Genomic DNA, 17,650 nt, shown 5'->3' with positions numbered 1-17,650 from the left:
TACCTTGGGCTTTAGGGCCTATTTGATAGAGGCTCATGCCTTCCCTGAAACAGTCAATCCCTTCCTCTGTGTTGTATGTAATTTTTCATATTCTCCCATCTTTAGTGCACTTTAGAATAAGGGTTCCACGGGAATTTCCTGGTTGTCTAGTGGTTAGGACTCTGTGCTCTCACTGTCGAGGGCCTGGGCTCAACCCCTGGTCGGGGAACTAAGATCCTGCAAGCTGCGAGGTGCGGCCAATAAATAAATAAAATAAATAAATAAATAGAGGGCTCCAGATTTGGAATTTGTCTCTCACTGAAACCAAAGCTTGCCAAAGATGGGACTTCCCTGGTGGCACACAGTGGTTAAGAATCCGCCTGCCAATGCAGGGGACACAGGTTCAAGCCCTGGTCCAGGAATATCCCACATGCCGCGGAGCAACTAGCCCATGAGCCACCACGCTCCTAGAGCCGGTGCTCCACAAGAGGAGGCACCGCAATGAGAAGCCCATGCACTGCAGCGAAGAGTAGCCCCCACTCGATGCAACTAGAAAAAGCCTGCGCACAGCAACAAAGACCCAACACAGCCAAAAAATAAATAAAAGCTTGCCAAAGGAGAAAACTCCAACAAACGTGAGAAAACTGAAGCTCAGAGAGGTTAAGTTACTTGCCCAAGGTCACATAGGTAAGTAAAGGAAAGAGGCAGGACCCAACCTCAGGACATCTGGGGCTCTAAAAGCCCAAACTTTTAACCCCCAAGCTGTACTGCCTTTCATACCTTGCTATAATCATGTCTACTTGTGGCCTGCTGTAGCTGCAGAAGGGTAAAGGTCTGTAAAAAGATTGAAGAGAAAGGAGTTGGACCATAAGAATCTGCTGGCTTTCGTCCAATGCTATCCAAAGCCAAAGACCCTGTGTCCAGTAGATGGGAGTCTCTGGAGTAGTTATATTTCCTGGGACCAGGACAGCTGGGTCAGTTTCCCTGGAGACCATCAAATGCTAACCTGTCCTTCCTTCTGCCCCTCATCTTACATTTATAGAAGCCCTCTGGGTTTCCCACGCTATGCTTGGTCCTGGAGTTACAATGGTCCTGGGTGGCCCAAGTGGGGAAACAAAACACCTACAGCTCAACATGGTAAGTGCCATCTATAAAAGAGAGCCTGTGGGAGCTCAGAGGAGGAAGATGGTATCCAACCCTGCAAGACAGGGTCAAGGCCCAGGAAGGCTGCTTGGAGGACGTGATGCTTGAGCTGAACATTAGAGAAATATGTACCCACATTTTCTTGTGGCATATTTAGGGTTTCACTTTTCACATGAAGTTTTGTTTAATGCACTGGGAATTTATTTTAGTATAAGACGTGAGGTTGAAATATAACTTAATTTACTTTTTCAAATGGTAAGCTTGTTGCAAATGTTTTTCAAATAATCTATCTTTCCTCACTGGAGATGCCATTTCTATCATATGCTGAAATGGTGTATGTTTGATCTATTTCTTCACTTTTTATTCTGTTCCATTGATCTAGGTAGGGAGATGCTATACCTTAGTGGCAAAGTTTGCAGGCTCTGCAGTCTAGTCTGACTATCTAGGGCATACCTGTTTCTTCATTTGTGAAATGGAGATAATAATAGTACCTACTTCATATGGTGGCTGTAAAGATTGAATGAGATTATGCACATAAAGTACTCATTACAGTGCCTGGCACAGAGTAATCAATCAATGAATGTCAGCGGCTATGACGATCCTTATCTGCCCATTCCTATACCAGTAACCCAGAAAGGTGAAATTACTAAGCATATAGCTTTGAGTCAGATGGGACAGTCTGCTACTTACTACCCTGCATGACCTCGGGCAAGTTACTTACCTTTTACCTTCTCTCCGCTTTGGTTTCCTCATTCATACATGGGGATATAAAAGTACCTACTGCAGCCTGTTGTGAAAATCAAACATGCAGTGTCACAAAAGGCATGACACAAAATAGCCCCTCAATGACTGTTTAATCTGCTGATTATTATGACACTATAATTTGTTTTCTGTCTGCCCATCCTTCCTTTCTTTTATAACTCTTTGTTTTCCCTGAAGTTGATAATTGCCTGACCTTTTCTTTCACTCGGTTTTCTACATACCTATCATGAATTCATCCCCCAAATTCTGAAAAGCATATACACCTTCTCTTAATACCTTAAACACATCAGGTGATTCCTCTGTCCCCACGGTTTTTTTTCCCTTAAAGACACCCTCCTGAAGCACTTCTTCTTCTGGCTCCAAGTCTTACTGGTTGCTCCTCTGAGTTTCTCTTTTAAAATATGACAACCGGGCTTCCCTGGTGGCGCAGTGGTTGAGAGTCCGCCTGCTGATGCAGGGGACACGGGTTCGTGCCCCGGTCCGGGAGGATCCCACATGACACAGAGCGGCTGGGCCCGTGGGCCATGGCCACTGAGCCTGCACGTCTGGAGCCTGTGCTCCACAACGGGAGAGGCCACAACAGTGAGAGGCCCGTGTACCGCAAAAAAAAAAAAAAAAAAAAAAGACAACCTCTGTTCTAACACCTATCTCAGGGCACCTATCTCAGGGCACCTGTTAGTTGTCAATGCATCTGCTTTCCTGACTCCTGCTTTCCTCCTTCCACCCCAGAAGGGTCTGTGTCTTGACATCTCTATTTCTCCAAAGTCTGTCGTGACGCTCAAGAAACGTTCCACTGAATGAATGAATAAAAGAATAAATAAGTGAATAAATGAATGAATGAATGAATGAGTGGAATTTTTGTGCAGGAGAAGTGAATTTAAGAGGAACGATATTACATTCCCATCTTGTCGCAAGGCTTAAGGGTGTCCTCAGGCTGTCTACAAGCCCCACGCCAGCTTGGAGCGGGGTCTCGAGGTAGGGAAGCAGCACCGAAAGCCCTCTGGGCCCAGGTCGCGGCTGCAGGAGCGGAGCCGGCTGAGCACAGCCTAGGTCAAGACCGCGGCCACGAGCCTGCCAGGCGCCGCTCGAGGACTACAACTCCCAGAAGGCCGCGCGGCGGAGGAGCACGAGCCGTGGAGGATTCCGGACGCTGACGTCGGAGCCGTGCGGCGCAGGGAAGACGCTAGGCTGGGAGGTAAGTGTAGGAGGAGGGCTGAGGGCTGAGAGCGGAGGGTGGAGGTCGGGAGCGACGGAGGAGCGGCCCTGAGGTTAGGTGGTACGGAGAGGGGGTGAGGTAGAAGGACAGGGAATGGGTCTCAAATGAAGAGCGGGTAGCGGGGTGTCAGGGACCTCGAGCTCTGCTTCCTCTTCCCGCAGTGACCATGACGAAATTAGCGCAGTGGCTGTGGGGACTGGCGCTCCTGGGCTCCACCTGGGCTGCTTTGACCATGGGAGCCCTGGGCCTGGAGCTGCCCTCGTCATGCCGGGAGGTCCTGTGGTCACTGCCCGCCTACTTGCTGGTGTCCGCCGGCTGCTATGCACTGGGTACTGTGGGCTATCGCGTGGCCACTTTTCACGACTGCGAGGACGCCGCCCGCGAGCTGCAGAGCCAGATCCAGGAGGCCCGAGCCGACTTGGCCCGCAGGGGGTTGCGCTTCTGACACCCTAACCTCATTCCCGAACGGACAGCCTGCCCTCCCCTCCCCTCCCCCATTAAAGCGCCAGTTTATTTTCTAACTTTGTTTTGAGTATGGAGTATGGATGATGGGAATTGGGGATTCTGTGTACCAGCTGTTGAGAAGTGAGAGGTAGAAGAGCCACCTTCCTGAAGCTCTCTCAGCCTTTATCTTTGCATTCTGCTGGTACTTCCTCCTATCTGCTCCGAAGGAGGCAAAGACGCCCTTCTCAAGATCTCTCAGAATGGAAAAGTCATTTCACTTTCCTGGTCTTTTTAGCCCTGTTAGGAAGGACTTCTTTTTTTTTTTTTTTTTTTTTGCATTACGTGGGCTTCTCACTGCTGTGGCCTCTCCCGTTGCGGAGCACAGGCTCTGGACGCGCAGGCCCAACAGCCATGGCTCACGGGCCTAGCCGCTCCGCGGCATGTGGGATCTTCCCAGACCGGGGCACGAACCCGTGTCCCCTGCATCGGCAGGCGGACTCTCAACCACTGCGCCACCAGGGAAGCCCCAGGAAGGGCTTCTTGAAGCCTATTCTTCTTCATAACATCCAAGCTCTGTTCTTTTTAAGGCCTTCCTACGTCTTTACAACTTCTTGGTTCTTTCAGATACCTTTTCTGAGCCAACCCTACCAGCCCAAGAGTAACTGTGGATCAGACAGTTCCCGTCTACCCTTCACCAAACCAGGCAGGTTGACTATCCCTGAAGAGAGAACGAGCCTTGATGGGCAAGGGGTAGGGAACAGTTTATTTTAAGGCACATTCTAAAGATTTCACCCCGACCTCCAAAATTAAAAATTAAATCTTGAAAAAAAATAAAAGTGATTCATCTCCCAGGTTCCATCCAGTCTTCTAAGTAAAGCCCTTCCTTTAGTCCCTGGATTCTCAAAGCAGTTCTTTTCCTTTACCACAACACACTTCACCAGTGGAGGTGACCAGCAGGAAGAGCTGAAACAAGGTTTCTTTGGTAGTAGGTTGGCATTAAGGTGCCCAGTGGTCAGGTGAACTCCCTCAGGTTTGTAGAAATTGATAGTTCCTGTCTTGCTCCTGGGGGTACTTCCAGAAAAGGCAGAAGCGAATGAAGCTGGTGAGTATTCCTGGAAGGTTGGGCACCTGAAATCACAAGGGCTGCTATGAGGAGAGGAGCTGATTTTCCACCTCGTACACCTGTCACCCCGCCCCTGTTCTGCTTACCACAATGTACAGATCTTTTAGTCGAAACCCATAGAACGTCCAGGAGGCAGAGGTGAGGAGGGTGGCAATGGTGAGTGAAAAGGAGAGACGTTGGGTCGATTTAGTACGAATGACCTTGGCCTGTGGGAAAGGATGAAAGACACTCCTAGCAAGGCACATAGTAAATCTCCCACCTTGCCTAAGAATTTCCTCAGAAAAAAAGTCCAATGTCCTCCCTGATCTTCTGTTACCCAACCTTTCCCTCCTGCCCCCCACTCACCCAACTCTACTGCCCCGTCCCCTTCCAGGATTTGGGTCTTTCCTTCCTCTGGAGTATAAGCTACAGTCTCTGGCTATGGGAGACTTATCTTCCTTTCCTCCCTGGACACCCCCACTCACCAAGTCAGCTAGTGGTGAGAGGTACATACTGATGGTGAAGACACTGCAGAAGAGGCCCAGCTGCTGAAGCCGGGTCTCAGTGTCGGGCACCAGGAGCCAAAAGTAGCCAAAACCCAGGACAAGGACCCCCAGCAGGGTTGCAGTCTGAAGGAGCACAGCATGCTGCAGAGGAGAGAGTAGCCTTACTTCTGGATGTACCAGGAGCCCTCTCTGACTCTGCTGCTGGAATTAATTCATCCTGCCCTCTCCCATGCTCCAGTTGGGGAGCCAACCTTTGCCCAAGCCTCCAGTATTGCACTTGTCACATCCTCTTTCCCACCAGTGACTTGAGCACATGTCTGATCCACGCACAACCCTGTAGGTTTCTAGGAGCGGGAAAGGTATCTTTTTTTTTTTTTTTTTGCAGTATGCGGGCCTCTCACTGCTGTGGCCTCTCCCGTTGCGGAGAACAGGCTCTGGACGCGCAGACTCAGCGGCCATGGCTCACGGGCCCAGCCGCTCCGCGGCACGTGGGATCTTCCCGGACCGGGGCACGAACCCGTGTCCCCTGCATCGGCAGGCGGACTCTCAACCACTGCGCCACCACGGAAGCCCGGGAAAGGTATCTTTTTTTGGTGAGCTTGCTACACAGAGCAGGAGCTTAATGCTTGTGTGAATGGGGAAGCAGAGCGGATCATCTCACTCTCAGCCACTGGCACTGACTTTGAAGGAACTATGGAGACAAAATACCTTTCCACTCAGTTTGTTGGGCAGCAAGGCACCATCAGGCTAGGCAGAGCTACCAGCTTTGCTAGAATGGGGGACAATATGTGAGTCTCAGAAGGCTGGCTTCATGTCGGAAGGAGGACTGCAAGGCTGGAGGGGTCTTCCAGGAAAAGTTGGCAGTGCCAGCCTGTTATAGTCTTCTAGGAAACAGTGCCCTGCCAGCAAGGCAGGGCAGGGCATGTAGCAGAGGAAGGGGCTCTACCTTCCGATGGCAATAGTGCAGATACACCAAGATATACAGGGTCTGAAGCACAGCACCCACGGCGTTGACGACGATTAGCGTCCAGTTTCCCTTCAGGGCCCCATAACTCAGCCAGCTCAGGTTGCTGCAGGGTGGAGGGGAGGGACATTCGCCCGCTGGGTTGAGTGTGAGCGGGGGACCCGAGGGGCCTCGTCCACATTCCTCCTCACCCCTCCCCAACCTCCCTCAGACAGCCTTTCCCGCCGCAGGCATCGCCCCTCTCACTTGACATCCGTGGTGAGAAAGGGCAGGAACTGGACACTATCCACACTCCGGGTCATCCGCATGTGCTTGAGGTCCGAGCTGTAACGGGGACCCGAAGGCAGGGGGGGAGAGGTGGAAAGGGAGAAACAGGCAGCTGGGGCGTCGAAATCCCCGATGCCTGTCATCCTTTCTGGACAACTGCAGACCCCCGGCCCTACCCTCAGCACCCTGGCCTTCTCCCTCAGGTAAAGTGACCAGCCTTGCCCTTGTACCCCGGCCCTCTCGACCCGATTCCACTTTGACCCTAGGTTCCAGATGCAGCCTGGGGCTGCGGCCACGTCTCTGTCCCCTCTCTCTCCTTTCCTGACTTCCTGGTCCTGCCCCAGCCCAGCCCGTCCGCGCTCTCACAGGCCGGTGGAGAACATGCCGAGGGTGAAGAGCACGCAAGCTCCGGAAAGAAGCGAGTCGGCCAATCCGCCCGCCTCCATCCCTCCCCGAGTCGGATCCCGAGCTCGGCGCCTGCGGCCAGCTAGCAGGAACCGAAGCCCGCGACGCCGGAGCCCCGCCCCTTCGCGCCCCCGGCTCCGCCCCTGCGCGCTCGGCCGTCCCCCCGGAAACTGAACCGGAACCCGGCCCACCCCTAGAGCTTCAAGCCGGAGCTCAGGCCCCGCCCCTGCGAGGGCCTGTGCCGACCCCGCCGGCCCGCTGTCGGCTTGCAGGGTTGCCCGTCTTCCCGTTGCTCTCGGTTTTCTGGCCGGTCTCCTTCCTAAGGCTCCGCGGATTTGTCCCCGGCATCAGCCGCTCCACACTCTATGCTTACTTCTTAGATCACCCAGACCCCCAGCCTCAACTCACTTTCCCATAGGCCGCAAGCCTACGTGGTAGAACTCAAAAGCTTGCTACGGGGAATTCAACACGCTTTCACGGAGGGCCGCAGCTCAGAACTTCAGTTGCCCAGGGATTAGGAGATTTTTTCGCTGTTTGCTGAAGCCTCTTTCCGGTCTCTTCCCTAAGTAACAGGGACTGCCAGGAATCACCAAGTCTTTGTGAGATGCCCTCCCCCTTCAGCCACACTGCCGGCTTTCCGTGACTTGGCCAATCCACTGGACAAACGTATATCACCGACCCCCCCTAGTCCAACCAACTTGCTGCCGGGAACTTTCCCTCCCAGCCTCCCACACATCTCTGCTGGTGGGGCTGTGGGGCGAGCCGCATGCCTCAGCTGGCAGGCGTTCCGAGCGGCTGCCCTGACTCACCCAAGAGCCTGAGTACCTGAACAGTACGCCAAAGCCCAGCGCTGAGAGGATACGAGTGGGGCGGAGGTTGGACAGGAGGAACTTCCAGAGTGGGGTGCAGCCTAGAACCCGAGAGACTGCTGTGGGGAGCACTCCTGTCCTGGACAACCCTCAGAGGAGGAAACACCCCACCCTTGTGGGCTGGTGAGGGGCATGTATTCTTTTCAGAGAGAGGGGAAAAAACTCAAACCCAGTTGCTACTGACATAGCACAGAGCCTAGCAGCAGCAGGGACTCAATGGTCATAAATTAGGATGGAAGGGCAGACAAGCATGTCCAAAAAAACAAACACATTGCTTTATTTTGAGACAAAGAACATTGTATAAAAAAAACTCCAGTTGTAGAAATCAGCAGACACACATCTAGTTCATATACAGATTCTGTACTCGTGGGCCCTGCCCTTCAGGCTACAGTCAGTCGAGGCACAGACTCTGTGCACATGGGCACTGCCCTTACAGCTACACTCTAAGAACAGGTAGGCACAGCCCCCCTGCTGGCGCAGCTCTGTGGAGTGATGCCCCAGGGTGGGAGAGGATGTAGTGCCTGGCTACAGTCCTCTCCGTGGCACCTCCACAGAGGAAAGTCTTGGGGGAGATGCTGGGTCAGCCCAAGCATGCTGCCTCTCCTGTCCCTGGCTCCCAAGCAGGAAACTGTCTCTTGCTTTTCCTTCAGAGCCATCCTGGCTCTCTCTGGGAGGGACATCTTTGCCAAGCTCAGTGTCCATCCATGTAAGCCCAAGCCCCTTTCAGCTCGGCTCCCACAGTGCCCTTCTTAAGAGGCCATGTCCACACAGCTCGTTTCTTTGGCTTAAGGGCAGGAATGGAGGGGAAAGGACTGTCTCCACTTCTTTGTCCATCCCTCTGAGGTGGAGGCGAGGATGGCACTGTCAGGCTTGCTGACCTCCTTTGGGTTGAAAGCTTTAATACTGACCCGTTTTGAGGCTGCTGGGTGGCAGCTTGTGCACGTGGTAGGAGTGGTTCCCAGGACTAGGGCTTTGGGAGGCCCGCCCTGCCCCCTCAGCCCAGTTCCAGTTCTTACAGTGCATGCGGCATACACCTTCATGGGGTTTGCAGCAGCAGGAATGGCAGGAGCAGCACAGCCCAGGCGAGTGGGAAGAGGCGGGGGGCGGCACTGTGACCAATGCTATGTAGAACCTGCACCTCTGGGTCGTCTGCAAGGTGAGAGGGCAGAGGCCCCCAAGGTGAGCAGCCCCCCTATTGGCACTGGCCCTCAGCCCAGCGAGGTTTCCCCTGCCCCTGCCTGGCAAAAGAGCCACCTCCTGTACCCACCCTCTTCAAGCAGACCCCCTTTTGTGCCCCAGGCCCAATTTGCTCCAGCCACCTACCTGCTGGAAGTCTCTTCTCCTGTGCATTGGCATGGGCCTGAGGACTGTGAGCTGAAAGATAAGGGTGGTCTTAGGTCAGGTACTTGGTACACCAAGGAGGCAGAGGGGTGGGAATGCTGGGTGGGCTGGGCAGTGGGACTTCCCAACCATCCCAGATCACTAGACCAGGCCCAGGATAGCGATGGAGCAAGGAGGCCCACAAGGCTGTGACACTCACTGATTTTGCCATTGACGTTCACCTTCAACCTCAAGCACTGGTCTTCCTGGTAGTGGATGGGTTTGGCTACAAAATAAATCCAGAGAGTGATAAGGAAGGAAACTTTTTTGGAAGAAAATATAAGCGTAAATGCCTCTGACCCCGCTTTCTCAGTCCCTACTCATTTTAATCCCTCTCTTCCCTCTAATCTTTTTTTTTTTTTTTTTTGCGGTACATGGGCCTCTCACTGTTGCGGCCTCTCCCGTTGGACGTGCAGGCTCAGCGGCCATGGCTCACAGGCCCAGCTGCTCTGCGGCATGTGGGATCTTCCCAGACCGGGGCACGAACCTGCGTCCCCTGCATCGCCAGGCGGACTCTCAACCACTGTGCCACCAGGGAAGCCCCTCCCTCTAATCTTTGATTCTCACCTTCCTTAGTTTTTGCCCACTTTCTGCCCCAAGTTCAGTCCAAGCTCCCATTCTTGGGAATAACCCCTGACTTTGGAGGTGGTGGTAAAAAGAACATAGACACTGTCCCCTCCCTACAGCCCATCCTCCACTCCTCCCAGCCTGAAGTTGGGGGCAACCTGCACAATAAGTTCCCCTTACCTGGCCACTTTGTCCTCACCCTGCCTAAGCCCCACTGACAGGGTGAGTCCTGGATTCATTCTATACAAAGCTGATCTCACAACTTGTAAAATCCACCAGTGGCTCTCCACTGCCCTCAGGATAAAGTCCAAACTCCTTAGCACTTCTTAGGCCCCCATGCTCTATCTACCCTGTCTATTTCTCCAAGCTCCTATCTCCCCACTTCCAGGTGTCCCTCCTGTTCCCATCAGTCTGAACCATATGAAGTTCCCTGAAGATGTCATGCCTCTTTGCACATGTCCCCTTGTTTGGCCAGCTCCTCTGTCTGTCCTAAACTCTTGGGTCATCTTCCCCAGGAAGCCTTCTCTGAGGTACGCCCCCCACCCCAGACTAGCAGGTACTCAAGTCATTTCCGCAGGGCCCCTGAGCTCATATCTACCATATCACCCTGTTCTAATGGTCTGTTAATCTATGTATGTCCCTTTCCAGGCTCCTGGAGGACAGGGACTCTGTAATGTTTTATTTATCTCTGCGCCTATAGTGCTAAGCAGAGTGCCCAGGACACAGTAGAAGCTCACTCCACATTTGTAATGGGAATGAACGGAAACAGACTTCAGGATTGGAAGGGGCCGTCTGCTGCTTGCCTTCCCACTAAGCATGTACCAAAGCATGTACATCATGCCAGGTGTGTCCCCCAGTGTGTGCACCTGTGTGCATGCCTCCCGGGCACTCACAGATGTAGTAGTAGCTGTGTCCCTCTTTGAACTCCTTGCCCAGGGTAAAGGGTGTGAAGCGCTGGAACTTCTCAGACAGCTTCTCTGGGCCATGCCTGGCACTGGGCTGGTTGCACTGCCAGCGGACCTGGTCCTTGGATTGGGGTTGGCACAGTTGGTACTGCTCACGCTCCACCAGGTACAGTGTGTACCGCTCCATGGCAGCGTCTGCCACAGAGTCATCCTCATAATGAGGACAGATGATGTCCAGGTAGTCATTTAACTGCACGTGTACTGTGTAGTCCTCATTCCGAAACCTGGGCATGCGCAGAGGTAGAGAAAGCTGGTGGTCACTCAGAAGCCAGGCCAGAGCCTTGAGCTTCCAAATGTTTACATGACCCCTCACGTTTCATACTGGACCACCGCCCCCACCAAAGATTTTTTAAACTCTCAACTTCCAGTATTTAATTTACTCATCTTGATCTCTTTGTTTTTTTTTGTTTTGTTTTGTTTTGTTTTGCGGTATGTGGGCCTCTCACTGTTGTGGCCTCTCCCGCTGCGGAGCACAGGCTCTGGACGCAGAGGCTCAGCGGCCATGGTTCACGGGCCCAGCCGCTCCGCGGCATGTGGGATCTTCCCGGACCGGGGCACGAACCCGCGTCTCCTGCATCGGCAGGTGGACTCTCAACCACTGCGCCACCAGGGAAGCCCTGATCTTGATCTCTTAAATATATTTCCACCATCTCCAAACATTCCCGCCACCATCGTCTGCCACTAATCCTCTAAATAGCATCCACTTAGTATCTTTCAGGTACCAAGGCACTTCCCATAACCTCCCTGATATTTACCCAAGGATGGGCTTCTAAATATTTCCTCTGCTCACTCTTCTACCTATAAATATTTCCCCAACTCTATTCTACCACTTGCTCCTTTAACTGCTATTAGACCTCAATCTGAGACCCTACTGGCCCATTCTATAATCAAGATCCACATAACCCTTTCTCTTTCCCATGCTAGTACTCGGCGTCCAACAATCTGTCTTCACTTCTCTTACTCCTCTCATTTTTCCCCTTGACCCACTGAGTATATCTCACATTGTTCAACTTCACTTTTCCCCCAACACCCAGGACATCCATGCCCACAGATAATGTCCAGTCCTTTTGAGTTAAATTGCTTTAATCAATTCATCCAGTCCCCTCAAATCTCCCCTTCTAGCTACTCAAATCTATGCTCAGCTCTCCTTGTCCACTTCTCTCAAAGCACCCCAAAACCTCTCTGTCCCTTTATCTCCAAAAGCCATACTTTCACCTCTTGTGAAATGAGCTCCAGAAATGCTGGAGTTCTCAGATCTGAGAAGGCCTCTCCCCTCCCTCTTCCCAAGATGGAGCCAGCTCCCCTCCCCCAGCCCATTCCCCCCAGGCTCCAAAGGCTCCAGCCGGACTGCCCACCGACCCCTCCCCCGCAGCTCTAGACACCTGGCTCCAGTCTAGGTGGGGTCCTAGTAGGGGAAAAAGTGCCTCCCCACCTCCCTCTCCAAGCCGGTCAGCTTCTCTGAATTCCACCAACCATGGCCAGCTAGAGACTCAGCAGAGTTGGCTGCCAACTTGCTTCAAACCAAAGCCAGGGGCATGGGTGGTGGGGAGAGGGGCAGGGGTTAGGCCAAGAGGCCTCTGAGGTGGGCACCCACTGCTCAGACCCTTAAGAGGCCTGGCTCTGCAGAAGCATGCTAGTGCTCCAGTTAGGCTTACCAAGGCCCCTCCCCCACCCTGGGGAAAAAGAGAGAGAGAGAGAGAGAGAGAGAGAGAGAGAGAGAGAGAGGGAGGGAGGGAGGAGGAGCAGAGAGAGGCTTTTAAAATTCCTCTCTGGAGAGATAAACATAGAAGCCATTTCAGAACAGGTATTTCAGCTCTGGGTCTGGCGTCTTTCCTCCATTCCCGTGACGGGCACTGACTCATTCTTCATCTACCTCTGCCACCCACCCCAGCATTCATGAGAACCTGTGAAATTTTCCCTTGTCAAATGTGGACAGCCCCCAGGACCCCAGGATGGCCCAGTGCCCACTTGCTCTGGGCACTGTCCTCCAGGCAAAAGGAGCTGACAGGTCTGAATGGGTGGGGTACCTGCCCCTCTAGCACTGAGGAGGCCAGGGTGCAGCTCACAGTGGCACTGCCCTTCTTCCCATGCTGCTCCTTCCTGGGGCCTGGAGATCCCAGGGCTGATGCCCACTGCCCTGAGTCACCCATGCCAGCCTCATACCCACCCAGCTTATTACCACCTCGTCTTTGCCCTTAAGCTGGGCCTGGCTTGGCTGCTTGTGGTCTCCACTCTGGGCTGGCTTTCTCTTTAGTCCTGGGTATGGTAGTGTGTGTGTGTGTGTGTGTGTGTGTGTGTGTGTGTGTGTGTCCAGATGGACAGGGCAGAAGCTGTGCTTGGTGGGTGCGCCCATCACCCCCCTCCTGGGGGTACAATCTGCTCCACTTAGCGCTCCTTTGACTCTTGCTCTCCATTTGGGAAAGGGGGGCAGCGGCGTCAGGGAAGGCGGGGAGGGGGGGCAAGGAAGAGGCTCCTTCCTGAAAGAGAGGAAACCTGGGAGCTTGGGAACGGAAAAGGCCAGGGTCCCCTCCTCCCTACTCCTGGCTTCCTGTCCCCTCCTCCTCCTTCAGCCAACACCTGGCACGGGCATAAACAGGGACTTTGCTCTCTCCCTCTAGGACAAGATTGGGTCAAAGAAGCAAAGAACAGAGAGCAAGGAGTGAGGTGGGGGAGGGCTGACTGCACTGCCCCGTCAGGCGGCCAATGGGCAAGAGGGCATTGCCCTCTGGGGTTGGCAGCTGGCTGTTCCCTCCCTGCCCAGCTCTCCAGACGACAGACCCCCTACCAGGCAATGCTGCCACAGGGTCAAGAGGAAACTGGCACAATCTATTTCTCAAGGGGAGTGGGGGGTAGGCCTGCTAGGGCTGCCGGTGGCTGGGCAGAGTGAAGTGTTTTTCCCCCCCGACCCCAAGGTGTCCAGCCTTCCTTTCCTTACTCCACCTTACCCCCCTCTCCCGTTTTCCTGCAAATATTGTTCCCATAACTTCAGAAAACTCAAGAACAAAGAACAAAGGGTCCGATGGAGCTTCTCCCTCCCCGTACCATTTGCCTCACAGCCCTAAACCTGCCCCGGAGAAATTAACTCCTTCCTGCCCAGAGCCCTTTGTAACCCTTTTAACCCCTTCCTGTCCTCTGAAACCTTTCCCACGACCTCCCTCTCCCTTTCTCTTCAGTTTTACTACCTGAACCTCAGATACCCTCAAGCCTACCCACACACAGCATGTGCCTCATTCATGCCACCTCAAAAGACTCTTGAGGGGGGAGGGCTTTCCAGGGTGACCTTAAATACAGAATGAATACTTAATGCTGGCAGCCCAGGTCCCTCCTGAAGGGTCCTTCCAGGATTACAATAAGCATTCTGCTTACTCCGGATGTCAAGACCTGTCAGTGTGGGCAGATGCCCAAGTAACACACAAGGAGAGGCACAGAGGCTTTCTCAGTGGAAGGGCCTAGAACAAGAGCCCTGGCGGCCAGAGAGAGTGGCCCCTGCTAAAGGCAGGGGGTTCAACGCGGGTCCCTCACTTCGGAGTAACAGGGGTGCCAGAGGGAAGGAAAAGAGGGGCAGAGTCAGTGCCTGTGCAAGCAGATGCGGGCAGGGTCCTGCCCTGGGGTGGGGTATTCCCAGCTATGGGGGAGAAGAAAGTCTATGGGATCCCTCCCGCCTCCGGTCACCTCCCCGAGACTCAGGTTAGGGGCTAGCCGGGACAGTTAACCTGGAGGGGGGAGCAGTGCCAACCGGGCGCCCAGGCTGTCGGCCGGAGACTCGGGGCTTACTTGGGGTTTGAACTGTTCCAGAAGACGGTGTGGCGGTCAGCAGCGGCCAGACTGCAGCACAGACCCAAGAGAGGGGCCCAGAGGAACTCCATAGCGCGGGGCCGGGCCAGGCCGGGCGGGGACGAGGATCTCCTCCGGGTCTGGGTTCCCGCAGGCTTTCTCCGCGGCGCAGTCAGCACAGGGCTCACTGCTCTGGGCCCTCCGCCTCGCGACTCCGCCTTTTGGGCCGGCGCCGCCCGACACCCCGCCCCGCCCCCGCCCCGCCCGGCGCGCGGCTGCCCTGGGCCTGGGGGCTGGGGAGGTGGAGGAGGGGAGGGCAGGGGGGAGGGGAGGAGAGGGGAGCAAAGCGCGCACCTCCGCCCGACAAATCTGCTCAGCGCTGTGTGTTTGCTCACTCGTGGATCCGCGTGCAGCTTTGTGGGCCTGTGCGGGGTGGTGGGTCTGTGTCCCCCAAGCAGTCTCGTGCGGGAGAAGGGAACGAACTCCACGTGCGGGTCTGCTAACCAGCGGGTGCGGGACCCGGCTGGCGGGCGCCGTGCGCCGATCTTGAAGGGTGCGAGGTTGTTGATAGGTCCCGCACCTTTCCCGAGCCTTGCACACCCAGGCTCGGGCGCCCGCGTTTCCACACTCTCCTCCTACCCACCCCTTTCCTGGACTCTGCGCTCGGCTGCCCCTCCCCACACACGCTGCTGTTTGTTTTTGTTGGGTTTGTCAATGTTGTCTTTGTTCGGGAGATTGTGTCATTGCCTAGATGCCGGGAATAAAGTGCAACCCTGTGTGTGATCAAGTGTGTAACGTGTGCGGCCGGGGCTTAGGGCGCCTCTGTCCGTCAGTGCCTGTGAGAGGGAGGAACACTCGGGATTCTGGACCCGCGAGGGGGTTCGCTCTTATTTCTAGGGCTCCAAAGGGCACTAATGACCTGTGTGTGAGTGTGTGCTAACACGTGTGTACCGTGCGAACAGGCTTTGAATATGGACTGTGAGAATCTGGGCCTGAAGGGTGACAAACTGTAACCACACATGTGCATCTGGCATGTGTAAATACGTGTGATGGCGCGCAAGTGTGAAAGCATTTGTGAGTAGTATCACAGCCGCGTGTGGGGAAGCGTGTGAAACTTTGACGTACGTATGCTAATGTTTGTGAACAGCGTGTGAAGAGGAGGGGAAACATGCACAGGCGAGCAACGTCTGGGGGCTGGGGGCTGAAGGCGGGGAGGGGGTTTTTGTGCAGCGTCCCAGACTGGGCGACTGGGTCTGGCCCAGTTTGGGCTGGGTCTCCCAGTCAGTCAGGCCCCAGTATCCAGCTCGCCACCCCGCACCCCGAGCAGTGTAAACAAACCCGCTGGAATTCGCCTCTCGGGGCTCCTCTCCCTGCCGGGATCTGCACCGTCTGGGGCAGGGGTTGGCGGGTGGGTGTCTGCCTCCCAGATCTTGGGACGGAGAGGGCGGGCAGGTGTTTGATCAGGTTCGTGTGTGTGTGTGTGTGTGTGTGTGTGTGTGTATCTGGAGCTGGAAGTCCTAATACTGTATGACTGCGTGCGTTTGGTGATTCATGTGTGTAATTGTGTGGCTGTTTTGCATGCCCGTCCGGAGTTGATTTTGCGAGTCTGTACACACCCCTGGCCAGCCCTTCCAAGCGGCTGAGCAACGCGGGAAGCCGCAGACCCGGGGCCCCCTTGAGGCTCGAACCCAGCTTCCCCGGTTCCCAGGCTGTTTCATCCTCCTCTTTTACGGCCAGGCCTCGCCGCAGCCCCTGTAATTACGCGGGGCCGGGACGCAGCGGCTAGTCCGGCGCTGGCCCCGCCGGGGAGGAGCCTGGGGCGGGGGAGGGCCCAGGCCAGCCCTACCCCGTGGGGGGGGCCCAAGTTGCTAGAGGCCCGACTCGGCCGGATTCCGCCGCGCGTAGGATAAATATTTACCCCGCGCGAACTAGGGGCTTGGCTCGGTAACCTGGCGGCCGGGTTCCGGCCAGGCGTTGCGCACGGCCCCTACCACCACCCCCTCGCGCGCACCTGCCCCCAGGCGACGTGCCCAGCCCCGCGTTTACCCGAGGTGCAGCCCGCCCCTCCCTCCGGGGCCGAAGTCTACCCGCCGAACCAGCCCCAGAGCGACGCCTCACGCGCGTTTTGCTCACCTGGGAGGGCACCTGGGTGTCGGCCACCCACGTGTCCCAGGCGAGATTACCCCAGCCCTCTGCTCGTGTCCCATAGAATCGAAGTCCCACGAGGGCAGGGAGTTTTGCTGGTTCACTGCTGTATTGCCAGCACCCGGCACAGCACCCAGCACGCGTAGTAGGTGGTCAAGAAATCTTTGTTGAGTGAGTGAAATCACTGTTCAGTGTTACTTCTGCGGTACTTACTGCTCTAAAAAGAAACCAGAAGGGTTAGAGAAGGAAGGGGTGATGGTAGTTCTTCAGAGAGGGTGGCCCAGGATTGCCCCCTGGAGGAGACAGTTTGGGGCACATTCCCCCGTTTCTCTGACCGCCGGGATTTCTGGGCGGGAAACAGTGGGGTCCCCTGGGCTGCGCCGCTCGGGCCGGGCAGGTTCGGGCTCGCTCGGCCCAGCCCGGCGGGGCCATGTCCGTTCCCGCCCTGCCTGCGTGTAGGGCTGGAGCAAGCCGGGTGGAGGAGAGGTGGGGGGAAATTCTGGGCACGAACGGGACGCGGAGCCCTCTTTCTCCAGCTTGGCACTGTCCCCAGCATTCTCTCTGAAGGCTTGGAGCTCAATCACTCTTCTCCTATCCTAGTATTTGTGCGTATGGGGGTCTTTCGTCCGAACTAATGGGGCACCTCTAGACCCCAGCTGTTGTGATGGGCACCGAAGGTAAGGGTGCGTCTAGGATAAAATCCCTGCCCTTGGTTAGCCCTCAGACCAGTAGGGGAAATAGAGAAGCCACCATTTATACAATAGACTTGCTACGAGGAAAAGCCGAGATTGCAGACCCACAACCGCCCTCGCGCTGCCTGGACACTCCGAGAGCCGCTGCGACTCCTGGTGGACCGGGAGGAAAGCTGCAGGTACTGAGAGACCCAGACCGAGACCGCCCAAGGGACTTTGGCTCGGAGACTCGACCTGCAAACCAGCTCAGCCCCGTGCCCTCCCCCATCCCAGCCCCCAGCCTGCCCAGGCGGGTCTCGTCTCGGTTCTTGCTTTGGGCTACGTCTCACCACAAAGTTGTGCACTTGTGTTGGCTCTCAGCATCGCCACCCTCAGGCAAACATCTGTGCTCAGTGGCGGGAGCCATCTGAGGTGTCTGTCTGTCTGCCTGCCTGTCTGGGAAATTCCCCGCATGAGTCCTTTCTGGAAAT

At 55.3% G+C, this 17,650-nt stretch overlaps 3 protein-coding genes across 6 annotated transcripts; 1 reads left to right on the top strand and 2 right to left on the bottom strand.

The window, feature by feature from the left end:
* The first annotated feature begins 3,001 nt into the window (after positions 1-3,001).
* Positions 3,002-3,621, top strand: DPM3 (dolichyl-phosphate mannosyltransferase subunit 3, regulatory). 2 transcript variants are annotated; one of them, XM_082614179.1, is made up of 2 exons: positions 3,002-3,079; positions 3,262-3,621. In XM_082614179.1, the coding sequence occupies exon 2, from the start codon at positions 3,267-3,269 to the stop codon at positions 3,543-3,545; it is 279 nt and encodes a 92-aa protein (XP_082470305.1). In that variant the 5' UTR covers positions 3,002-3,079; positions 3,262-3,266; the 3' UTR covers positions 3,546-3,621. The 2 variants fall into 2 exon arrangements, with proteins under 2 accessions (XP_082470305.1, XP_082470306.1); XM_082614180.1 differs by lacking the exon at positions 3,002-3,079 and adding an exon at positions 3,092-3,152.
* A 665-nt stretch (positions 3,622-4,286) lies between these two features.
* On the bottom strand, positions 4,287-7,418 carry SLC50A1 (solute carrier family 50 member 1). 3 transcript variants are annotated; one of them, XM_082614177.1, is made up of 6 exons: positions 7,197-7,418; positions 6,363-6,440; positions 6,099-6,222; positions 5,132-5,293; positions 4,754-4,873; positions 4,287-4,672 (listed from the first exon to the last, which is right to left on the bottom strand). In XM_082614177.1, the coding sequence occupies exons 1-6, from the start codon at positions 7,202-7,204 to the stop codon at positions 4,571-4,573; spliced, it is 594 nt and encodes a 197-aa protein (XP_082470303.1). In that variant the 5' UTR covers positions 7,205-7,418; the 3' UTR covers positions 4,287-4,570. The 3 variants fall into 3 exon arrangements, with proteins under 3 accessions (XP_082470303.1, XP_082470302.1, XP_082470304.1); XM_082614176.1 differs by lacking the exon at positions 7,197-7,418 and adding an exon at positions 6,750-6,882; XM_082614178.1 differs by lacking the exons at positions 5,132-5,293; positions 7,197-7,418 and adding an exon at positions 6,750-6,882.
* A 492-nt stretch (positions 7,419-7,910) lies between these two features.
* On the bottom strand, positions 7,911-16,626 carry EFNA1 (ephrin A1). Its single transcript, XM_082612807.1, has 6 exons — positions 16,477-16,626; positions 14,344-14,888; positions 10,498-10,793; positions 9,198-9,263; positions 8,981-9,031; positions 7,911-8,806 (listed from the first exon to the last, which is right to left on the bottom strand). Exons 2-6 carry the CDS (start codon positions 14,433-14,435, stop codon positions 8,694-8,696), a joined length of 618 nt encoding a protein of 205 aa, XP_082468933.1. The 5' UTR covers positions 14,436-14,888; positions 16,477-16,626; the 3' UTR covers positions 7,911-8,693.
* Positions 16,627-17,650: the final 1,024 nt, after the last annotated feature.

Source organism: Mesoplodon mirus (assembly GCF_964341445.2).
Source record: "Mesoplodon mirus genome assembly, chromosome: 3".
NCBI lineage: Eukaryota > Metazoa > Chordata > Mammalia > Artiodactyla > Ziphiidae > Mesoplodon > Mesoplodon mirus.
The sequence above is the reverse complement of the archived record's forward strand: the minus strand, read 5'-3'. Positions and strand labels throughout refer to the sequence as shown.